Below are 20,874 nucleotides of genomic sequence, written 5' to 3'. Positions count from 1 at the left end.
GATTATTTGTCGACTGAAGCCGATTACTGTCGACTACTGTCTATTATTACTGTTTTGACCGGGTGAGAGTATGAGAACGGCACAGTATTGAGAGCCTACCAGCGTCACAAAGCTTCACGATAAAGAACTACTAGGGCCCGGTTGCACAAAAGCTGGTCAAATTTTAACCGTGATTAATTTCACGAGAACCAATCAGAGAAGGCCTTTTCGATGAGACGGCTTCTCTGATTGGTTCTCGTGAAACTAATCACGGTTAAATTTAACCGGCTTTTGTGCAACCGGCACAGGGACTAACGGCTTGAGTTACCAGTGAAGATTGGAACATAAACGCGCTATACCATGCGATATTTTTTATATATTATTTTTTACAATTTACAATATTCTTGAATTCATAATATTAAAAGAAATTAAACATTGAATGCGTTTATTTATTTATTTGTGTATACAATTACAAATCATATGAATATTATTAGGAAATAACAACAGGCCCAAAGCTCTTCTATTCCCAATTTTGATAATGAATATCATGTCAAAAATCTGGTGTGGCGCACTCACACAACTTTCCTTGCCGTTATGAAAATTGATCACCTAACGCTAGTGTTCCTGCGCATCTCAAGTCTACTATTCAAATATTTGAGCCAGCTGGTGACAGGGCAATAACGCTGGAGACACACATGAGGTCTGCTATCTCTTCATAGTGAATGATTTAATAGAATCAACAATAATTTGCAATTAAATAATCACATTTTCTCGAATTTAAATCCTATTTTCAATTTTAGGTGAAAATGTTACTGAACATTAATTGTAGAGATTTTCATGCTCAATCTACTCCACTTGATTTTTTTTGTTTCAATTGTATCTGAAGCCTGATAATTGGAAATCTATCTGCATTGACGGGGCGGAGCTCCTGAAATTTTTACAGATATGAGACTTGTGGCAGTTGATAGAGCTTATCGATGACTATTTTAGGTATGAATTTGATCAAAATCGTTGGAGCCGTTTCCGAGAAAATCACGAAAAACCCTGTTTTTGACAACATTTTCGCCATTTTAGCCGCCATCTTGAATTGCATTTGATCGAAATTGTTCGTGTCGGATCCTTATAGTGAAAGGACCTTAAGTTCCAAATTTCAAGTCATTCCGTTAATTGGGAGATGAGATATCGTGTACACAGACGCACACACACTCATACACACACACACACACACACACACACACACACAACACACACACACACATACAGACCAATACCCAAAAACCAGTTTTTTGGACTCAGGGGACCTTGAAACGTATAGAAATTTAGAAATTGGGGTATCTTAATTTTTTTCGGAAAGCAATACTTTCCTTACCTATGGTAATAGGGCAAGGAAAGTAAAAATAGGTTATGTTTTTACTGTTGAAAGTTTGAGTTGTAAAAAAATGTGAAGAGTTCATCTCATAACTTACTTATCTCTAATGAGTTGCTGCAGATCTTCAGAACGAGAAGCGGGGTAGTTTTCTCTCATCATGTCATAGTGAGTTCCTACTATCACAACCGGAGAATTCGGCGCTCTTGCCTGTTGAAAAAATAGGTAGATTACTATAGAAATTCATGACAAGTGCGGTCACAGTAAAATCGACCAGACAGCAAAATAAAATAGGACAAGAGAATAGTCAAATAGATTGATTGTTATATGCGATGTTAGATTTAGACGAGCTATTTCAAATCAAATCAAATCATTTATTTGCCATACAATAAATACATATTCAAAACATAATAAAAGAAAATACTTAATTTTATAATCAAAAGTATAAAATAATTAAAATAAAAATTAAGCATAAATAATACCAAAGTCATAATTAGATACTTCTCAATGGTAATCCGGCATCACCAGCAAAAGGAATCCAGCCTTGCCCGCTGGTGAGAGTTGCAATCAGCTAGTTACATTGGTTGTTTCCTAGTTTTATACAATAATAGAGAAAATAATAATCCACGCTTAAAAATATGTTTTTAAAAAACTAGATAATGCTTTCAATTGAAAAGAAATAGTTTTCTCTTATCCAATTTTTTAGTATTTTGTAATTAATTTTTGCTTCCAGATCAAAAGGCAACTCATTTATGAATCTTGTACTTATATAAATGAGCTGTCTTCTAACTACTGTTAGTTTTGTTTTATAAATTTTATATTTATAGGTTGTATTTTGTTTAAAATCATATTGAACTATATCATTTAATAAAAATTTGTTTTTATACTTTATAATATATTTTGCTAAATTTTTCAAGTACAATTGCCTTACAGTCATCACATTAAATTCTTCAACTAGTTTGTATTAGATCAAGGGCGATTCCTCTAATTCCCATTTTATCTAGTTTGATGAATAAGTTGTTGTGTGGAACCGTGTCAAAGGCTTTTGACAAATCCAAGAAGATTGCCAAGGTCTTTTCATTTTATATAAACTATTTGAAACAATTTGCTAACTCCTGTTATCTAGAGCTAACTCAATGCTTTAGTAGAGGTAATCAATAATTGGCCTAGAAAACCCCCATTTTTTAATATTGAAGAGTTCATGGACTGTGATATTATAGTGAGGTCCACGTTATAATGGCAGTGGAGAAAGATAGGAGAAAAACGTTGCCGATCCTCTGTCTTGTCAGAATTATGCCTTCTATAGACAGTAGCTGAAACAGGCTTATTCATGTAATATCAACTGTTCATTCTCGTTTAAAATAATGAATAATATTTTATTAAGCAATAAATTATATTTTTCAATAATTTCGTAATGAAATTTTATAATTAAGATTAAATATTACGTTCAATATTAATTCTACATTGTTAAAAGACTATCTGGCAACAGAGCGGAGCGAAAAAGAGATAGCCGTATCTGCTTTGTTGAATGATAGACAAGGATAGCAATACCATTGCTAATCAAACACTGCCATTATAACGTGGACCTCATTATAGCAGATTGGATCTATGCTAAAATGTAAATTGTGGACTTTTGGGAGAGGTTGTAACAAATTTATTTGATCATTTAGAATTACACAACTTTCAGAAGAATACCACAGGCTTATGCCCAAAACGCTTCCAATTCTAACTTATACAAGTCCAAATGTAGCTGGTTTTGTCACTTCAAGCTTGCACATTTGATTTATAAAAAAATATCTCAACACAATCAAATATCTAAATTGATCACATTGCTTTCTGGCTTTCATAGTCCAGTTTCCTTCAACACTCCACTGCATTTTCAATTCAATTTATTTCCACATGAAATTACAAATTTGTACAATATAATTCAGTTACAATAAAATAATGAATATAAAGATAAATCACATTAATTTTTTTTAAATTGTAACAACTTTTTGTGTAGTTGAGAAGTTGATATTGTGGTAATTATTCATATTGAATGAAAAAAACTAAGAAATTGTGAAAAAACCACTGGATTAATCTCATTAATATGTATCAGAGATTGACAATGGTGTAATAACCGAAACCGGTCTTTCTAATTATCAATAAATCAGTGGTTTTTTGACAATTTCTTAGTTTTTTTCATTCAATTGTAACAACATTGAAAAGTGGAATCCCAAGAGGACTATACGTCTGTGAATGGGGGAGAGTTCCTAGAAGCAAGCTAATAACAAAATGAAAAAGATAGAAAGTAGAATAGTAATAAGAAAAATAATATATATATGTATATAGTAAGTAAACATATATGCTAGAATGATAGAGTGCAACCTACAGACTATTGCACTTCCTTGCTGTTTTTGTAACCATCTGTGAAGAGTGCACAATCAAGATAAAGTACTCAAATAGAAAGAAAGAGCTTAAAAAGAGGAAGAGGACTCAATACATTTCTTTCAAACTTTTACAGTTCAGCTTCCAGCTTCAACACTTCACTGCATTTATTGAAGAACATTACTAGATGTAATTATTGAAATTTCGTGTAAATTTGTATAGTAATTATTACAGGTAATTTAAATGATAGCCTCCAATCTGAATAGTCTGAATGTACTAATTAATATCAATCTATAAATATTCGAATCCTATATTAACAAGTAGCATATAAATTTAAGATTTCCTTTTTTTTTACTGAGGGTGATGCCCACATAAGCTCTTAGGCTTGTGCGTAGGTAATGAGTGAGAGGGATGATGATGAGAGATGACGACTACTTTTTAGGTAGTCGGGACCGACGGCTTATCGTCTCCTCCGAAAGACGATTTAATGCCACTTCTTATTCAATTATTTTATGTAATTCGATATGTCAAGATGAATTTATTGAAGTTGAAGCCAATTTTCAGTACGTGTCCCGTAGCTTTGACCCCGTGAATTTGAACCGGAATTTAGGCAAGGTACGGTTCGCGGGGTGATATTCACGGCACTGCAAAATCATTTGTCTACCGGGTCGGTTTATATTGAAATTAGCTCCTAAAAAGTTGGAGTTTTATAAGTTTTCAAAGTTAAATTCTTCGTTTAATGTGTGCTACAAATCAGTATTAGTGTGTGACTCAATCATTCAGAGACCCTTGGGTGGAGGAAGCTCCCTACACAAAGAGATTCTTCATAAATGAGAAAGTTGCAATGTATTACCAACAATTGAAACAGCATGTTAAACGAATTGTATAAACATGTGTATTCCAAATTAAGGTTTAAAAGCAGTTTTGGGCGAATGCCTGTTGTTTTTACCTGCATTGTATCTATTGTCTATGAATAAATGAATGAATGAATGTCAGCTGATAGGCTGTGTTGTGCTAAAAGGACCCAACTCCAAAAAATCTCCTTGTGTATCTTTTCGGATGCAACACGTTGCCTTTGAGAAGATACAAAAGAGCATCTGTTGCATATGGGAAGATACATTTAAGCTCCTTATGTATCTTTTCGAATGCAACACGTTGCTTTAGAGAAGATACAAAAGAGCATCTATTGCTTATGGAAAGATACATTAAAGTTCCTTGTTTATCTTTTCAAATGCAACAAGTTGCTTTAGAGAAGATACAAAAGAGCATCTGTTGCTTATGGAAAGATACATTAAAGCTCCTTGCATATCTTTCCGAATGCAACACGTTGCTTTTGACAAAATACAAAAAACATCTGTTGCTCATAGAAAGATACATTAAAGCTCCTTGTTTATCTTTTCGAATGCAACACGTTGCTTTTGACAAGATACAAAAGAGAATCTGTTGCTGATGGAAAGATACATTAAAGGTCCTTGTGTATCTTTTCGGATGCAACACGTTGCCTTTGAGAAGATACAAAAACATCTGTAGCTCATGGAAAGATACATTAAAGCTCCTTGTTTATCTTTTCAAATGCAACAAGTTGCTTTAGAGAAGATACAAAAGAGAGTCTGTTGCTTATGAAGAGATACATTGAAGCTCCTTGTGTATCTTTTCGGATGCAACAAGTTCTTTTGAGAAGATACAAAAGAGCATATGTTGCTTATGGAAGATACATTAAAGTTCCTTGTTTATCTTTTCAAATGCAACAAGTTGCTTTAGAGAAGATACAAAAGAGCATCTGTTGCTTATGGAAAGATACATTAAAGCTCCTTGCATATCTTTCCGAATGCAACACGTTGCTTTTGACAAAATACAAAAAACATCTGTTGCTCATAGAAAGATACATTAAAGCTCCTTGTTTATCTTTTCGAATGCAACACGTTGCTTTTGACAAGATACAAAAGAGAATCTGTTGCTGATGGAAAGATACATTAAAGGTCCTTGTGTATCTTTTCGGATGCAACACGTTGCCTTTGAGAAGATACAAAAGGGTAGCTGTTGCTTATGGAAAGATACATTTTCCTTGTGTATCTTTTCGGATGTAACATGTTGCTTCAGAGAAGATACAAAAGAGAATCTGTTGATTATGAAGAGATACATTTAAGCTCCTTGTTTATCTTTTCGAATGCAACAAGTTGCTTTTGAGAAGATACAAATGAGCATCTGTTGGTTATGGAAAAATACATTGTTGCTCCTTGTGTATCTTTTCGGATGCAACACGTTGCTTTTGACAAGATACAAAAGAGAATCTGTTGCTGATGGAAAGATACATTAAAGCTCCTTGTGTATCTTTTCCGATGCAACACGTTGCTTTCAAGAAGATACAAAAGAGCATCTGTTGCTTATGGAAAAATACATTTTAAAGCTCCTTGTGTATCTTTCCGAATGCAACACGTTGCCTTTGTTAAGATACAAAAGAGCATCTGTTGCTTATGGGAAAATACATTGAAGCTCCTTGTGTATCTTTCCGAATGCAACACGTTGCTTTTGACAAGATACAAAAAAACATCTGTAGCTCATGGAAAGATACATTAAAGCTCCTTGTTTATCTTTTCAAATGCAACAAGTTGCTTTAGAGAAGATACAAAAGAGAGTCTGTTGCTTATGAAGAGATACATTGAAGCTCCTTGTGTATCTTTCCGGATGCAACAAGTTCTTTTGAGAAGATACAAAAGAGCATATGTTGCTTATGGAAAGATACATTTTCAAAAATGTTGGATGTTTTTGTTTGGGTAGTATTGTAGTCTAGTGGCCCTCCGCCGATAGGCAAAGCTACAGGACCTGGACTGTACATTCTCCTGTTCTTAGATAACAGTGAATCTTTACAGAATCTCTAATATGAGACGGCAAAAAATTATTAAGATTCAAATAACAGAATTCGTGTACCTGAATATTGACTAGCCATTGCATTATTTCTGAAATGCCCTTTTGTCCGTCTGGGATCCTCCAAACCACCAGGTAGAGACTTCGCTTCGATAAAAAGTACTGATGGGTGGCATAGTACTCTCTTTGCCCTCCAAAGTCCCACGTTCTGCACAGAAAATTAACATAATTAGTAAAAGAGTTTACAGAGATTATTAGTAAAAGTAAAGAGTTATAAGAATTCATTTAAATAGTTGTCCGAAGCGAAGCTGAGGTCTTAGTTTCGACTCGATCGGCTTTTGTCTGTTTGTTTGTTTGTTTGCACCACAGTTATTGTCCGATTTGGATGAAATTTGGTATGCAAGTTCTTTGAAACAAGGCGCAGAAACGTATGTGTAACGATTTTTAATAAGACCTCTGGTTTTCTTGTAATTTAAAAAAAACCGTAGACTAACCTCTATCCAGAAAGGATGTGTCTTTGAAGATAAAGCAATTCATGTTCATACTTTTTCGCATCTATTGTGACGAGCACATGGTGACCAAGTTGGTTAGACCGTGGCTTCTCACACTGTGAGAACCAGGTTCAAATCTCGTTCCTACCAAATTTGTTTTACAGATGATACTAATTGTTTTATCTTATTCTAATAATATATCATTATAAAATAGATTATTATGATTAAATTGAATCATCTTATTATTATTATTGAATTGATTTATCAAATTAATTGGATAATTATTTTTTTAAAATCTTTATTGTATTGGAGTCCAATACTGCAGTTGTAGAAAAAAATGTATGTAAAGGTATAAAGGTTAATTTTTTTGTGTAGTTGAGAAGTTGATATTGTGGTAATTATTCATATTGAATGAAAAAGACTAAGAAACTGTCAAAAACCACATATTTATTGATACTTAGAAAGACCGGTTTCGGTGATTACACCATTGTCAATCTCTGATAAACTCTGATAAAGACCAAAACCGGTCTTTCTAAGTATCAATGAATCTGTGGTTTTTTGAAAATTTCTTAGTCTTTTTCAATTAAAAGGTATGTATTTGATATAAAGGTACCTCCTTGATAAGTCCAGTGTCCCTTCAAACAGTGTCTCTAGCACTTTCAATGGAGAAAATAATAGATGACATGGCTAAATCTTCGCAATATTCTGTACTTATTGTACTGGCCCTTCTCATTAGATTAAAAGTTGTATTTATGAGCGAGGTCTACTGTTCGCAGAACTACTAGTTATAGTAAGAGTTATTAATAAAGTACATTATTAGTAAAGAGTTCACAGAGTTATTTGAAGTGATATGAAGGTGTATTGATTACAAGTAATATACATTTTTTAACAGTATGTTATTTTCATCAAGCAATGGCGTTATCTACATTGTTCATTTTATTTCACATTTCTTGGATTCTAGTAGTTCAGCTAATGCTCCATCTAGGCTTGAAATACTCTTATTGACCGAACGTAGTGAGGTCTATGTTTCAACTCGAATTTTCTTTTGTCTGTCTGTATGTAACGCGATTACGGCCAAACGCGTTGATAGAATTCGATGAGATTTGGCAGGAATATTCCGTTTTCAACTGCGCGTCGATGTATACACAAGGTTTTTTTGAAATTTTGTATTTTAAGAATATGAAAAGGAAAGGAACTCCTCCATACTCTGATATCACTATATATATCATCTACTTTGAAGATAGGATTAATCAGACTATAGAATTATTCATAATCAATCAGCTGACAAGTGGATTATTCATTGCATGCATTACACAGATGTCTGGCCGTGTCTATAAGGTAGGGTTTCAATATTTTTTATGATGCGTGCTCATCAGTAACAACATTCTCACATTTGAAAAACAAATTTTAATAGGTGTTCGAAAATAAAATAAAAATGATTAAATAAACTAAATAATGCTGAAGAAATTATAATATTCTTGATTAAAAAAAAATTAATTTTAAAATAGTTGAGAAATATTTTTATCAGATGGAAAGATTATCACGGAACTGAATAAATATTATCGTATGAGATACAAATTCAAACGTGAACTGAGTTTATTAAGATAAGTGAGTTTTTGATCTTGGAGAAAACAAATAACAATTTTTAAGAGTAAATTATGATTCAACTGTGAATTGTGATTCAACTGAATCAACTAGAACAGGTGACATCAGATACTTGTGGTTGAGAAAACTGCGTGAGGTCTACTGTTCACAGAACAACTATTTAAGTTAGCTTTCCGCATACGATAAAATTAGAAATACATTATATTGCAAGCCATAATAGAATGTACAAATAAATGTTGCAATGTTTCATAGTTTCAAAGGTTCTAAGTTTCATAATTCATGTAGTAGCACAGAAAAAATATATCATGAGAGTATAGCCTATCCCATGGTTTAGGGCGTTTATGTTCCAGCTTTCAATGTTAACTCAAAATGATAGTCTTAGTAGTTCTTTCTTGTGAAGCTATGTGACGCTGGTAGTCTCTCATACTGTGCCCTTCTTATACTCTCACCCCAACAAAACAGTGATAACAGACAGTAGTCTACAATATCCGACTTGGGTTAACAAATAATCGGCTTAAAATTTGGAACATAAACGACCTAAACCATAGGATATCTGAAATTTTTCCCTATGGTAGCATTATTTCTTTTCCAATAATTAGTGCTCTCTATTCTAATTGACATTTTAAAAAAGCTTACTTTGCATACAGGTATCTCAAGTATACATATGGAAATAAATTGGAAGTTTCATTTGTTCAAATGCTAATTAATGAATAACTATTATTAAACGAAATCCCAATTAAATGGGCTCTTATCAACCCTTCAAAATTCATCAGTCATATCTCGAATACGTATTTTCTGAGTGTTAATCTTTGGCGAAAACAGAAATTTTAAACTTAACCTCACTTTGGACTATTTATGTGCCAAAATCAAGGAATTGAAGAAGTTTTGGGCAATTGCCTGTTTCTCTTTCCAAATATCGTGTTTGTGACTGTTCCAATAAATAAATGCTGTGAATCACCCCGAAGACTTCTGCTACTGCAAATATTGACAACAGGGTAAACAGCTGGATGGAAATTCGATGAGCGCTGTCCAGAGATTGTCTGTTTGGTGTGAAGGTGAGCATTCCTGACCGGCAATTAGGAGGTACTGGGTTCGATTCCCGGGCTGACAAGTAATTTTTGAATAGTAGCGCTCATCGACTTTCCATCTAGCTGTTTACCCTGTTGTCAATATTTGGAGTAGCAGAAGTCTTCGGGGTGATTCACAGCATTTAATTGTGATTTCGTTTAATAATAATTATCTCAAGTAACATTGATCAATATTCTATATTTCTCTGCCACTGAAAGCCAGCCATAAGAATGAAACCACTGTTTGTAAAAAGAATGATTTAATTTAAATTTGGAAGCTACTTTCAATTTATACAAATTTTTAATTGTACCTGTAGACCTACTCACTCTCATTGAAGTATATTCATAACTGAAAATAAAGGAAGATTTTTACGATATTAATGTGAATAAAAAAGCACGGCACATTCCAACAATTATTAATGAAAGAACTTAATAGAATTTAACAATAAGGAGAGTCGGGTTAACGTACCTGAAAACACATGGCCCATGAGAGGACTGGCCTCGAATTTTCTTCTCATAGACCCAGTCGCCAATATCCACTCCAACGGTGGACATATTAGTGCCTCGCGAGGTCTTCACATTGATGTTCTTATTTCCCATTCTCTTAGCCCAGTGCTGTAAACAATATAATTACAACTATAATATAATATAATTACAATTATAATTACAATATAATTACCTGGATATCAATTGATATCCAGGTGAACGTGTAAAGTATTCAACTTGTTGATACTTCAAGACACTTGTCCTCTTCAAGACACGAGAATGTACTGACCCACCACCTCCTAGCCAAGGTCTATAAATACAGGTCATGACACAGTTCCGTGATGCATTGCAAAATCGCCATTTTATGGGGTTCCAGTTCACCAATTTTCAAATTTATCAGCTGCTATCATTATAGATTGAACAACATTATGTGTAATATTGTTCATGGGATATTGCTTGGCTTTGAATTGTAAAATAAATTCTTCCGACAGAATAATAATATTTAGATTCCGACTAGGAACTGAATTGTTGATTTTTAGATTTAATTGATCGGGAAATTAAAACTCTTTTTACTTTCCTTGCCCTATTACCATAGGTAAGGAAAGTATTGCTTTCCAAGAAAAATTAAGGTACAATTTCTAAATTTCTATACGTTTGAAGGTCCCCTGAGTCCAAAAAACTGGTTTTTGGGTATTGGTCTGTATGTGTGTGTGTGTGTGTGTGTGTGTGTGTGTGTGTGTGTGTGTGTGTGTGTGTGTGTGTGTGTGTGTGTGTGTGTGTGTGTGTGTGTGTGTGGTGTGTGTGTGTGTGTGTGTGTATGTGTGTGTGTGTGTGTGTGTGTGTGTGTGGTGTGTGTGTGTGTGTATATGAGTGTATGTGCGTCTGTGTACACGATATCTCATCTCCTAATTAACGGAATGACTTGAAATTTGGAACGTAAGGTCCTTACAATATAAGGATCCGACACGAACAATTTCGATCAAATGCGATACAAGATGGCGGCTAAAATAACGAAAATGTTGTCAAAAACAGGGTTTTTCGCGATTTTCTCGAAAACGGCTCCAACGATTTTGACTAAAGTTATACCTGAAATAGTCATCGATAAGCTCTATCAACTGCCACAAGTCCCATATCTGTAAAAATTTCAGGAGCTCCGCCCCACCTATGCAAAGTTTGATTTTAGATACTCAATTATCAGGCTTCAGATACAATTTAAACAAAAAGTTCGTGTGGAAAAGATTGAGCATGAGAATCTCTACTATTAATGTTCAGTAACATTTTCACCTAAAATTCAAATTAAGCTCAAAATTCGAGAAAATGTGATTATCCAATTGCAAACTGTTGGCAACTGTTGATTCTATTAAATGATTCACTATGAAGAGATAGCAGACCTCGTGTTTCTCCAGCGTTATTGCCCTGTCACCAGCTGGCTCAAATCTTTGAATAGTAGACTTGAGATGCGCGGGAGCACTAGCGTCAGGTGATAAATTTTCATAACGGAAAGTTGTGTGAGTGCGCCACACCAGATTTTGTGTAATATTGTTCATGGGATATTGCTTGGCTTTGAATTGTAAAATAAATTCTTCCGACAGAATAATAATATTTAGATTCCGACTAGGAACCTGATTTTTGATTTTTAGATTTAATTGAGATTTAAAACTCTTTTTGAAGTTGGCCTCGCATATTTCTATCTTGTCCCAATGCCTTATGAATCATAATCCCTAAGTTACAAGAATAAGAACTAGGCCTATTTTCAATAATGAATAAATGAATAATTGAAGCATTTATTATTGAAGTTTCATGATTAAAAAATTGAAAACCTGTTTTCACATATTATGAAAACAGATTATTGTTTTTAAATGAATCATAATCCCTAATTTACAAGAATAAGAACTATTTTCAATAACGAATAAATGAATAATTGAAGCATTTATTATTGAAATTTCATGATTAAAGAATTGAAAACCTGTTTTCACATATTATGAAAACAGAATATTGTTTTTAAAATGCATAATTTTGTTACGAGCAAATTGAATTAGATTGGATTTTCAAATGTACCGCCATAAAGACCCCATAAAATGGCCGCTCCATAAGGAATACTAGTGTCATGACCTGTATTTATACACCTTGCTCCTAACCAAGCTTACCTTTTAGGAAAATTTCCGATCAAGGTGGCAGAGCTGACTGACATTGGGAAAGTGATAAAGTACACAACACATGATAATGTGCAATTTTATAACGATTTAATTAACTTGTACATGATACTTATGTTGCTGCACAGCACTTACATGAAAAGTAAAATAATATGTAAGAATTGATTGATTGATTGATTGAGTACTTTATTTATGTAGATTACAATATATACTGGCTTATACACTTATATACAATAGCTTACAATACAGCAAAATTATAGATGAATTTACATAATATGGACTAAGAAAATAATTATTGAACTGTATATGATATGAAAAAGTAATTTGTAATATAATAACTATAGATAATTATATTGTTATGCATCTACATAAATTGGCGGAGCTTTGGACATATCAATATCCATTCTTCGGAAAGAATATTAAAAATATCCTCCCCACTAACTCTCTACCAAAAGGTGTAAGAATGTAAGAGCAGTAAAGAAAGAGGTTTAATCTTGAAAATGTTGAGCATAAAATTATAAATTAATGGGCTTCACTACTGTGAAACTTCAGCCAGAACCGACAGTTCAACGTGCCTACACGATAACACGAAATTAAGCTAGCTGATATCTTTTGTTGATCCAATATCTGAGGTTGAAATTTATCTATTTATTTATCTATTTATGTATTAGAACAGTCACAAACACGATATTTGGAAAGAGAAACAGGCAATTGCCCAAAACTTCTTCAATTCCTTGATTTTGGCACATAAATAGTCCAAAGTGAGGTAAATTAATTCTGAAACATTTATCTTTACCTCGACTGGCTTCTTGCGACCAATATCTTAGATTGTCATCAATTTTGAAAATATTTTACTCTACCTCGACTGATTTCTTGCGACAAACATCTGTGATTGGAATGAATTTTGCAAATATTCTACTCTACCTCGACTGATTTCTTGCGACCAATATCTTAGGGTACAACCACATTGAGAGCGGAGCGTGGCGTGGCGTTGAGGAGCGTCGTGAACAATATCATGTTAAGTAATGAACAGCGACACACTGGAAGCGTCTACTCGCAGCGCGGAGCGGAGCGTCAAACTTTGGAACAAGCTGGTTTGTTTTTTGGAACGTCTACAAGCGGAGCGTCAAAGCGTCAACGTGCGATGCCCTAATAATTCTCATACTAGTGGTTTACTCTTGTACATAATAATGCACTTGTTCTACTACATTTTCCCACCATCTAGTACACTAGTATATTAATTTAATGTTTGCCCAAATTCCCCTGTAATGTGTATTATTTGATTATTCAAAAGAAAACATTCATCTATTGCACTTTGAAATCAAAAGTAAGGCTATTCTAATCCATTTCATTCATATTTCTATGAAATATGGTTACCTTAGGGTTATTTATTTATTTAGAATGAAAATGACACTTATGTAATATCATAGATAGATAAAATAAGAAGGTAGTCCTTGAGCTATTTTCCTTCCAAATTTATAGGAGACAAAGTCCAAGATAAGGTTAGAATTTCACTTGTACAATTTTTATAACATTTTAGTGCAAAATAAACATGAAAACTATACATTTTGAATTTGGATGGCTTGAATTAATAAATTAGTAGAAATATTCCACTCAATTGCCATTTGTAACGAATAATTTTTTTTTTTTTTTAGATTACGTCCTAAAGACTCCAGTCATGGAGTATAAGACAAGTCATGTTATTACATAATAATTCTAACACTAAGTAGTTCAACCTAGTTTAGGTTTGAAAGGAATTCTTGTACACTATAAAAAGCTCTATCAACTAAATATTTTTTCATTTTTGTTTTTTGAAAATCTTCAAATCATCATTACTTTTCAAGATTTGAGGTAGCTTGTTATAAAATTTCCTACCAATATAATCTGGTTTTTGTTCAAATAACCTACTATTGTGACCCATTATATGATAATCATTTTCGCGTATTATACTCATGAACATCTGAATTCTGGATCACACCACTCGTTTTCACATGCATTACAACTTCATATACATACAAAGATGGCACAGTTAATAGACCAAGCTTTTTAAATAAAGGCCTACAAGAGTCTAACCTATTCACTTTCTCTATACATCTGAGTGCCTTCTTTTGAATCTTATTGAGTTATTTAAAAAAACTGGAACCATTGAAGAAACACAAACTTTTAAACTTTGTAATTAATTTCTAAATACAAGTTTTTCTTGAGCAGATATTGGATTCCTCCAATTAGTGACTTGTTTATCCAAATCAGGCTTCACTCTCCTCAAAATATAATCAAAGGTTGTAGTTGACATTCGCAAGCACTCGAAAAATCGGGGCTCATGCTTTCTTAACACATCAAACAGATGGTGATATTCAACAAATAGTCGACGATCTATGTTAATTATTTCATTAACCCACTCTGTCCTACCAGGCTTAGCTAATATCCAATACTTTAAGTAATTATTCTCACAATTAATGTCTGTGCAAACTAGACAACGCCATTATCTAGGCCCTTGACGCTTGACGCTCAGACGCTTCCTGTGTGTATCAAGAACGCTCTGACCACGCTACGCCACGCTCCGCTCTAGAACGCCACGCTACGCTCAGCTCTAGAACGCCACGCTACGCACCGCTCTAGAACGCCACGCTACGCTCAGCTCTAGAACGCCACGCTACGCTCCGCTCTAGAACGCCACGCTACGCTCCGCTCTAGAACGCCACGCTACGCTCAGCTCTAGAACGCCACGCTACGCTCAGCTCTAGAACGCCACGCTACGCTCAGCTCCGCTCCGCTTTCAGTGTGTTTGTACCCTAAGATTGTCATTAATTTTGAAAATATTTCCACTTTACCTCGACTGGTTTCTTGCGGTAACTGCCACTCCCCTCCTGCCGCAACTGTTCCAACAGCGAGGTCTTGCCGATTCCCTGCACGCCAACTATCATCAACTTGATCCTCGCATAGGGCCTGGCATCCTCCAGCACCGACTTCAAGTAGCCAATGATGTCCATTGTCTTGTACTTCTTCGACTCGATCATCGACTTGAGGGGTTCCTGCAGATTACAGCCGCGTGTGTTCAGGTTCCACAGTCGTGACAGCAGGCCCATGTGGGGAGGAAGCTCACTGATTTCTACACAAAAAAAACGTGTAATGTTACAGTTTGTTGATTGTATCGCAATGTCAATAATCATATCGATATTGATGTATCGATGGTAATATCAATATTATATATCGATTAACATCGATATTGGATTATCAAGTAAACACAGCTGGTTTGTCTGGTTAAATTTATAATATCGGGGCACCGACTTCGCTCGTTATTTATTTATTGATAAACAGAACTCAATTCTTTAAAATGATTGGGGAAGGACTAACAGGCACAGCCCAAAACTATTTCTTCCCCGAATTTTGAAGTATATACTATAAATAGTCCAGAAAAAAGATTAAGTTCCATACACTTGATTTCAGGTTCAATTTCCAGTTCAATCATTTGAAAACAAAAAAGTTCTACTTTAGATTATTTACAAACCAAATTGAATAACAAAATAACACTCACTAATCACTTGTCAAATAATGATCAGTGTTGCTATAGCTTTCAGAGCGAACGGTCGTGCTTTTCGAGTTGCCTTATCTGTATGATAACTACTGTGATAGTTTGTTAAGCGTGCCATCTCGTACACGATCGTCAATTATTTTTCTGTGTTATTTAAGTATTTCGAATCAATTTTTTTGTTTGCCATGGCTGATGTTTGTTACAAGTGTGAATCGGATTTCAACAACTCAAAAGATATCCTAGAATGCTGTGGATGTAGGAATTTTTTCCATCCAACATGTACTAAAATTCGTACGTTAGAGAATTTTAGAAAACTCGGAGTGAAGAAATCAACTTGGAAGTGCGACGGATGTAAAGAAAAGTCTTCTTCAACCGACAGCAACGATCTTGAGTCCACTTTGACAAAAACTATCGAAAACACCCTTACTAAGGTATTTAATGATAAATTCGAAGAGTTGAGTAAAATCATTACGACTCTTAATTCAACTGTTGAAAGTTTGAAATCGTCATTGGAAACTGTGCGCGCAGAAAACAAATCAGTGAAAGAGCAGTGTAAGAAGCTGGAATTTGAAAATATTAAACTTCGAAGAGACATTAATGAAATACAGCAGTACACTCGTTTGGACAACTTGGAGATAGCAGGGATTCCGGAGACAAAAAATGAAAATGTGTACACAATCCTAGAATCTGTTGCTAGAGCGATTAATACTCCGTTCAAAAGAGACGATATCTCTGTTGCTCATAGGGTTCCTTCTTCTAAAAATAAGACAAAATCTATAATAGTTCGCTTCACGTCAAGAACTGCCAAAATTAATTGGAAATGTGCGGCGAAAGCAAAAGGACACTTGAAAAATGGAGACTTGAACTGTAATCTTCCACCAGGTTATATCTATGTGAACGATCATCTCACTGCATACAACAAATTTCTACTCAATAAAGCTAGAGATCTTAAAAAGAACAATAAATTAGCTTATGTCTGGGTGAGTGATGCAAAGATTCTCATTCGTAAACAACAAGACTCTCCGGTAAAACGTATAACTAACGAGGAGGACCTCAAACCATTTTGAATAAATGTATTACTACACTGTATTTACTGGTTTCTATTATTTGAAGACTGATATATATATATTAAAATGTGGCGATATGTGTCACGAGATGACCGAGCTCAATATTTTTCTCTTTCATTAATAGTAATAGACTTTCTTATCTACTTTAACTTTAACTTTCTCCTATTTCTTTTCTCAGAGTTAATTCTATTCCTTCTTAATTCCTTTTTAAATTTCTCCTTTATTACAAGATTTTAAATAGCTTATTTTTCGTTTTCCTATTAATTTTTCCTTTTATTGTATGGTTCTTATAAATGACCCTGAAGAGCATATTTCTCTTGAGACTCACAATACTATTATAATAGAGGATATTTTTCAATCTCAGATTGAGTTGTTTGGTAGTAGTGATAATCAATCTTACCTGAACATTATCCACGTAAACATAAGAAGTTTGCGAAAGAATTTTGATGAGCTGTCATACATTATCAGTAATTGTTCATTAGAGTTTCATATTATTATCCTCAGTGAGACTTGGATAGTTGAAGAGGATGATTTTAATTTTAATTTGAATGGTTATTCAGTGGTTAACAAGCCATGTAAAACAAATAAATGTGATGGAATTTGTGTCTTTTTCAAATGTAATTTTATAGTAGATGAGTTGGATTACGAAATAAAAGAATCTAACTCAATTCTTTTGGATGTACAAGTGCCAGGTGCGAAGGATAAGATAACACTTATCGCTGTTTATAGGTCTCCTTCAACCAATGTAGATAATTTTCTCAATTGTTTGAATGATTGTTTGTATTTTATCAAAAATAAGCCCAATATAATTTTTGCCGGTGACTTGAATATACATCTGAATAAGTCTACGCTTGCGACTAATGAATATTTCGGAATTTTATCTTTGAATGGTTTTAAATCATACATAAACAAGCCTACTAGAGTTCAAAACGGCACTGAATCGATTATCGATCACATATTTTTAAAGAATTCCTCTTTCAATCCTGACAATGTATTAAGTTCAGTAATAAAAACAAGCATCACTGATCACTTTTGTGTCAGCATCCACATTGATCTTTCAACTGACAAAATTGTAAGTAAAAATAATTCTTTCAATAAAATAGATTTCAATAAATTAATATTATCCATTGAAACTGAAAACTGGGATAACTTATTAGATGACAATTTACATGTGAATGAAGCAATGCATATTTTAACTGACAAAATATCAAATCACATTAAACTTGCAACAGTTACAGTAAAGATTCCGCATAAATTACAACCCCTTAAACCTTGGATTACGCGTGGACTTGTACATTCCATTAAAAAACGGGACAAATTGTTTAAAACACTTTCAAAGCAGCCTTTCAATGACCGTTTAAGAAATGAGTATAAAAATTACAGAAATCTTCTTAATAAATTAATAAAACAGAATAAATGTGAGTATTATAAGAATAAAATTAATCAGAATATAAACAACTCTAAGAAAATCTGGGAAACTTTAAATGAATTGTTAGGTAGAAGACATACTAAAAAAATTCCCAAAATAGAAGCTGATACACTAAATCAACATTTTGCTCGCGTAGGAAAACTTTATGCTGAGAAATTGAAGTTAAATAATCCCATTGCAACAACATGTAATCATTTCAAGGACTCATGTGTGGAGCATTACAACTCTTTCTTCTTGACACCTACCAATGAAAATGAAATTACTGCTACAATAAACTCTCTAAACAATAACTCAGCTCCAGGAATTGATAATATTAGCAATAGGATTTTAAAAACTATTTCACCACATATTATAAAACCATTGAAGGTGATAATAAATCAATGTTTTGCGGAGGGGTTTTCCCTGATAGTTTAAAATTAGCCAATATCATACCCCTACATAAATCAGGTGATGCTTCAAATCCATCAAATTATCGTCCAATCAGCTTGTTGAGTACTTTTTCCAAAATTATTGAGAAGTTAATAAAATACCGTTTAGTTAGCTATCTCCTAAAGCATAATATAATTCACAAAAATCAATTTGGCTTTCAGTCTAAAAAAAGTACAGTAGATGCAATATCTCTTCTAACACAGAAAATTTCAATAACAAAAATAAAACAATAGCCATATTTTTAGACCTTGCTAAAGCTTTTGACACTATTCCTCACTCAAAACTTCTGATAAAAATGGAAAAGTTGGGTATTCGAGGAATAGCCCTTGAATTATTTAAGAGCTATTTAAAAAATAGATTCCAATTGCTCAAAATTGATAATAAAACCAGCCTTGAACAACTCACTGATTACGGTCTTCCACAAGGAACAGTCTTGTCGCCGATTCTCTTCCTAATCTACATTAATGATCTTCTCAAGTTAGAATTAAAAAATGGTGTCTCAATTGCTTTTGCTGATGACACTTCATTGTTATTCAGTGAAACGAATTGGGAGGATACTAAAAAAGCAGCAGAATCCGGACTTAAAATAGTAAAATCCTGGTTTGATGAGCATATATTAACATTGAACATAAAAAAAAGTAATTTCATGTCTTTCTCTCCAAATTCTATAGGCCAGCCGCAAGGTTTGGATTCCATTAAAATCCATAATGTAAATTGCAAAGAGTCTGATTGGATAAATTGTACGTGCTCAAAGCTTAATAGAGAACATTGTGTTAAATATTTGGGTGTAATGATTGATCAACATTTGCGTTGGGATGTTCACATCAATAGTACATGTAACAAACTCAGACATTGGATAAATAAATTCCGTAATATCAGCCAAGTTAGTAATAAAAAATCTCAAGACTCATATATTTTGCCTACATTCAATCATTTCTGCAATATGGAATAAAAATTTGGGGTGGAACATACTCAAACCACTTGGAGAAACTTTTTGTAATTCAAAAACACATTATAAGAGCTATATTGGGAAAACCCAGACTCTATCCAAGTGAGTACCTGTTTAGTGAGCTAGATGTTTTAACTGTCAGGCAGCTTTACATAAAAAATTTAATCATCTACATAAATAAACATATGAATCTTTTCAACCTGCGTGTTTCACCATATAACCTCCGTCCCTCATCTATTACCTTTCAAATTACAGATACTATTTTATCAATTTGTAGAAAACAATTTTTATATCAGGTATCAAAGCTCATCAATGTTATTCCTAACCATTTTATCACTAGTAAATTGAATAGAAAACTGCTAATTGAAATTCATACATGGATAATCTCGAACAATGTAATTTTGGCAATGTAATTTCCTCATAGCTTAGTATAAAGACTTCTCATGTTTTTTATGTAATCTTCAACTATTCTTTACTCTCCCCTATACCTTCACTCTGCTCTTTCTCTTCCCTTCCTTACTCACTTTTTCTTTTCCCTATTTCTTAATAATATCCCATTATTATTTTCATATACTGTTAAGCATTGAACACTCGGCCTCTGCGCTCAGGTTCCTCGAACCTTGCAGGGACTTCCCGTTTTTAATATAGTTATGTATAATCCTATTAATGGTATTTTTCTTTTTCATTTTATATTGTATTTTACTTTTTTCATTTATAACCATTTTTGTCATTGTAATTATGTTTTTGGGACAAATAAAGATTTGATTTGATTTTGATTTGATTTGATTTGATTTGAATGATCAACTTTGAGAATTATGATATACTCTAGTTTAGAATGATTATCATACTATGTCAACAAATCAGAATATTTTGATCAAGTCGATTAAAATTGTCTAGATAATATTTCTCGCTGATTGATTACACAGCTTGAAATAATTCTGTCTCTCTCCCACACACGCATCTTCTGTTTCGACAGACTACGAAATTATCATGTTTTTTCAAGGATGAATAATTTTATCCTTTTCATGTCCTTCAGCGAGTTTTCCCAGGGATGAGACCCAGTGCAATCGAATGTTTATATCATAAACC

General features: G+C 33.5%; 1 protein-coding gene across 1 annotated transcript in view; it reads right to left on the bottom strand.

Annotated features, from left to right (window-relative positions):
* Positions 1-20,874, bottom strand: part of LOC111056054 (leucine-rich repeat serine/threonine-protein kinase 1) — a 236,411-nt gene that overhangs the window by 88,176 nt on the left and 127,361 nt on the right. The window contains 4 exon segments of the mRNA XM_039420334.1: positions 1,446-1,555; positions 6,641-6,785; positions 10,210-10,355; positions 15,211-15,488. Coding sequence (XP_039276268.1) covers positions 1,446-1,555; positions 6,641-6,785; positions 10,210-10,355; positions 15,211-15,488 — 679 coding nt within the window.

This window comes from Nilaparvata lugens, chromosome 2, assembly GCF_014356525.2.
Source record: "Nilaparvata lugens isolate BPH chromosome 2, ASM1435652v1, whole genome shotgun sequence".
NCBI classification, from domain to species: Eukaryota; Metazoa; Arthropoda; class Insecta; order Hemiptera; family Delphacidae; genus Nilaparvata; species Nilaparvata lugens.
Note: the sequence above shows the minus strand (reverse complement) of the source record. Positions and strands in the feature narration are given on the sequence as shown.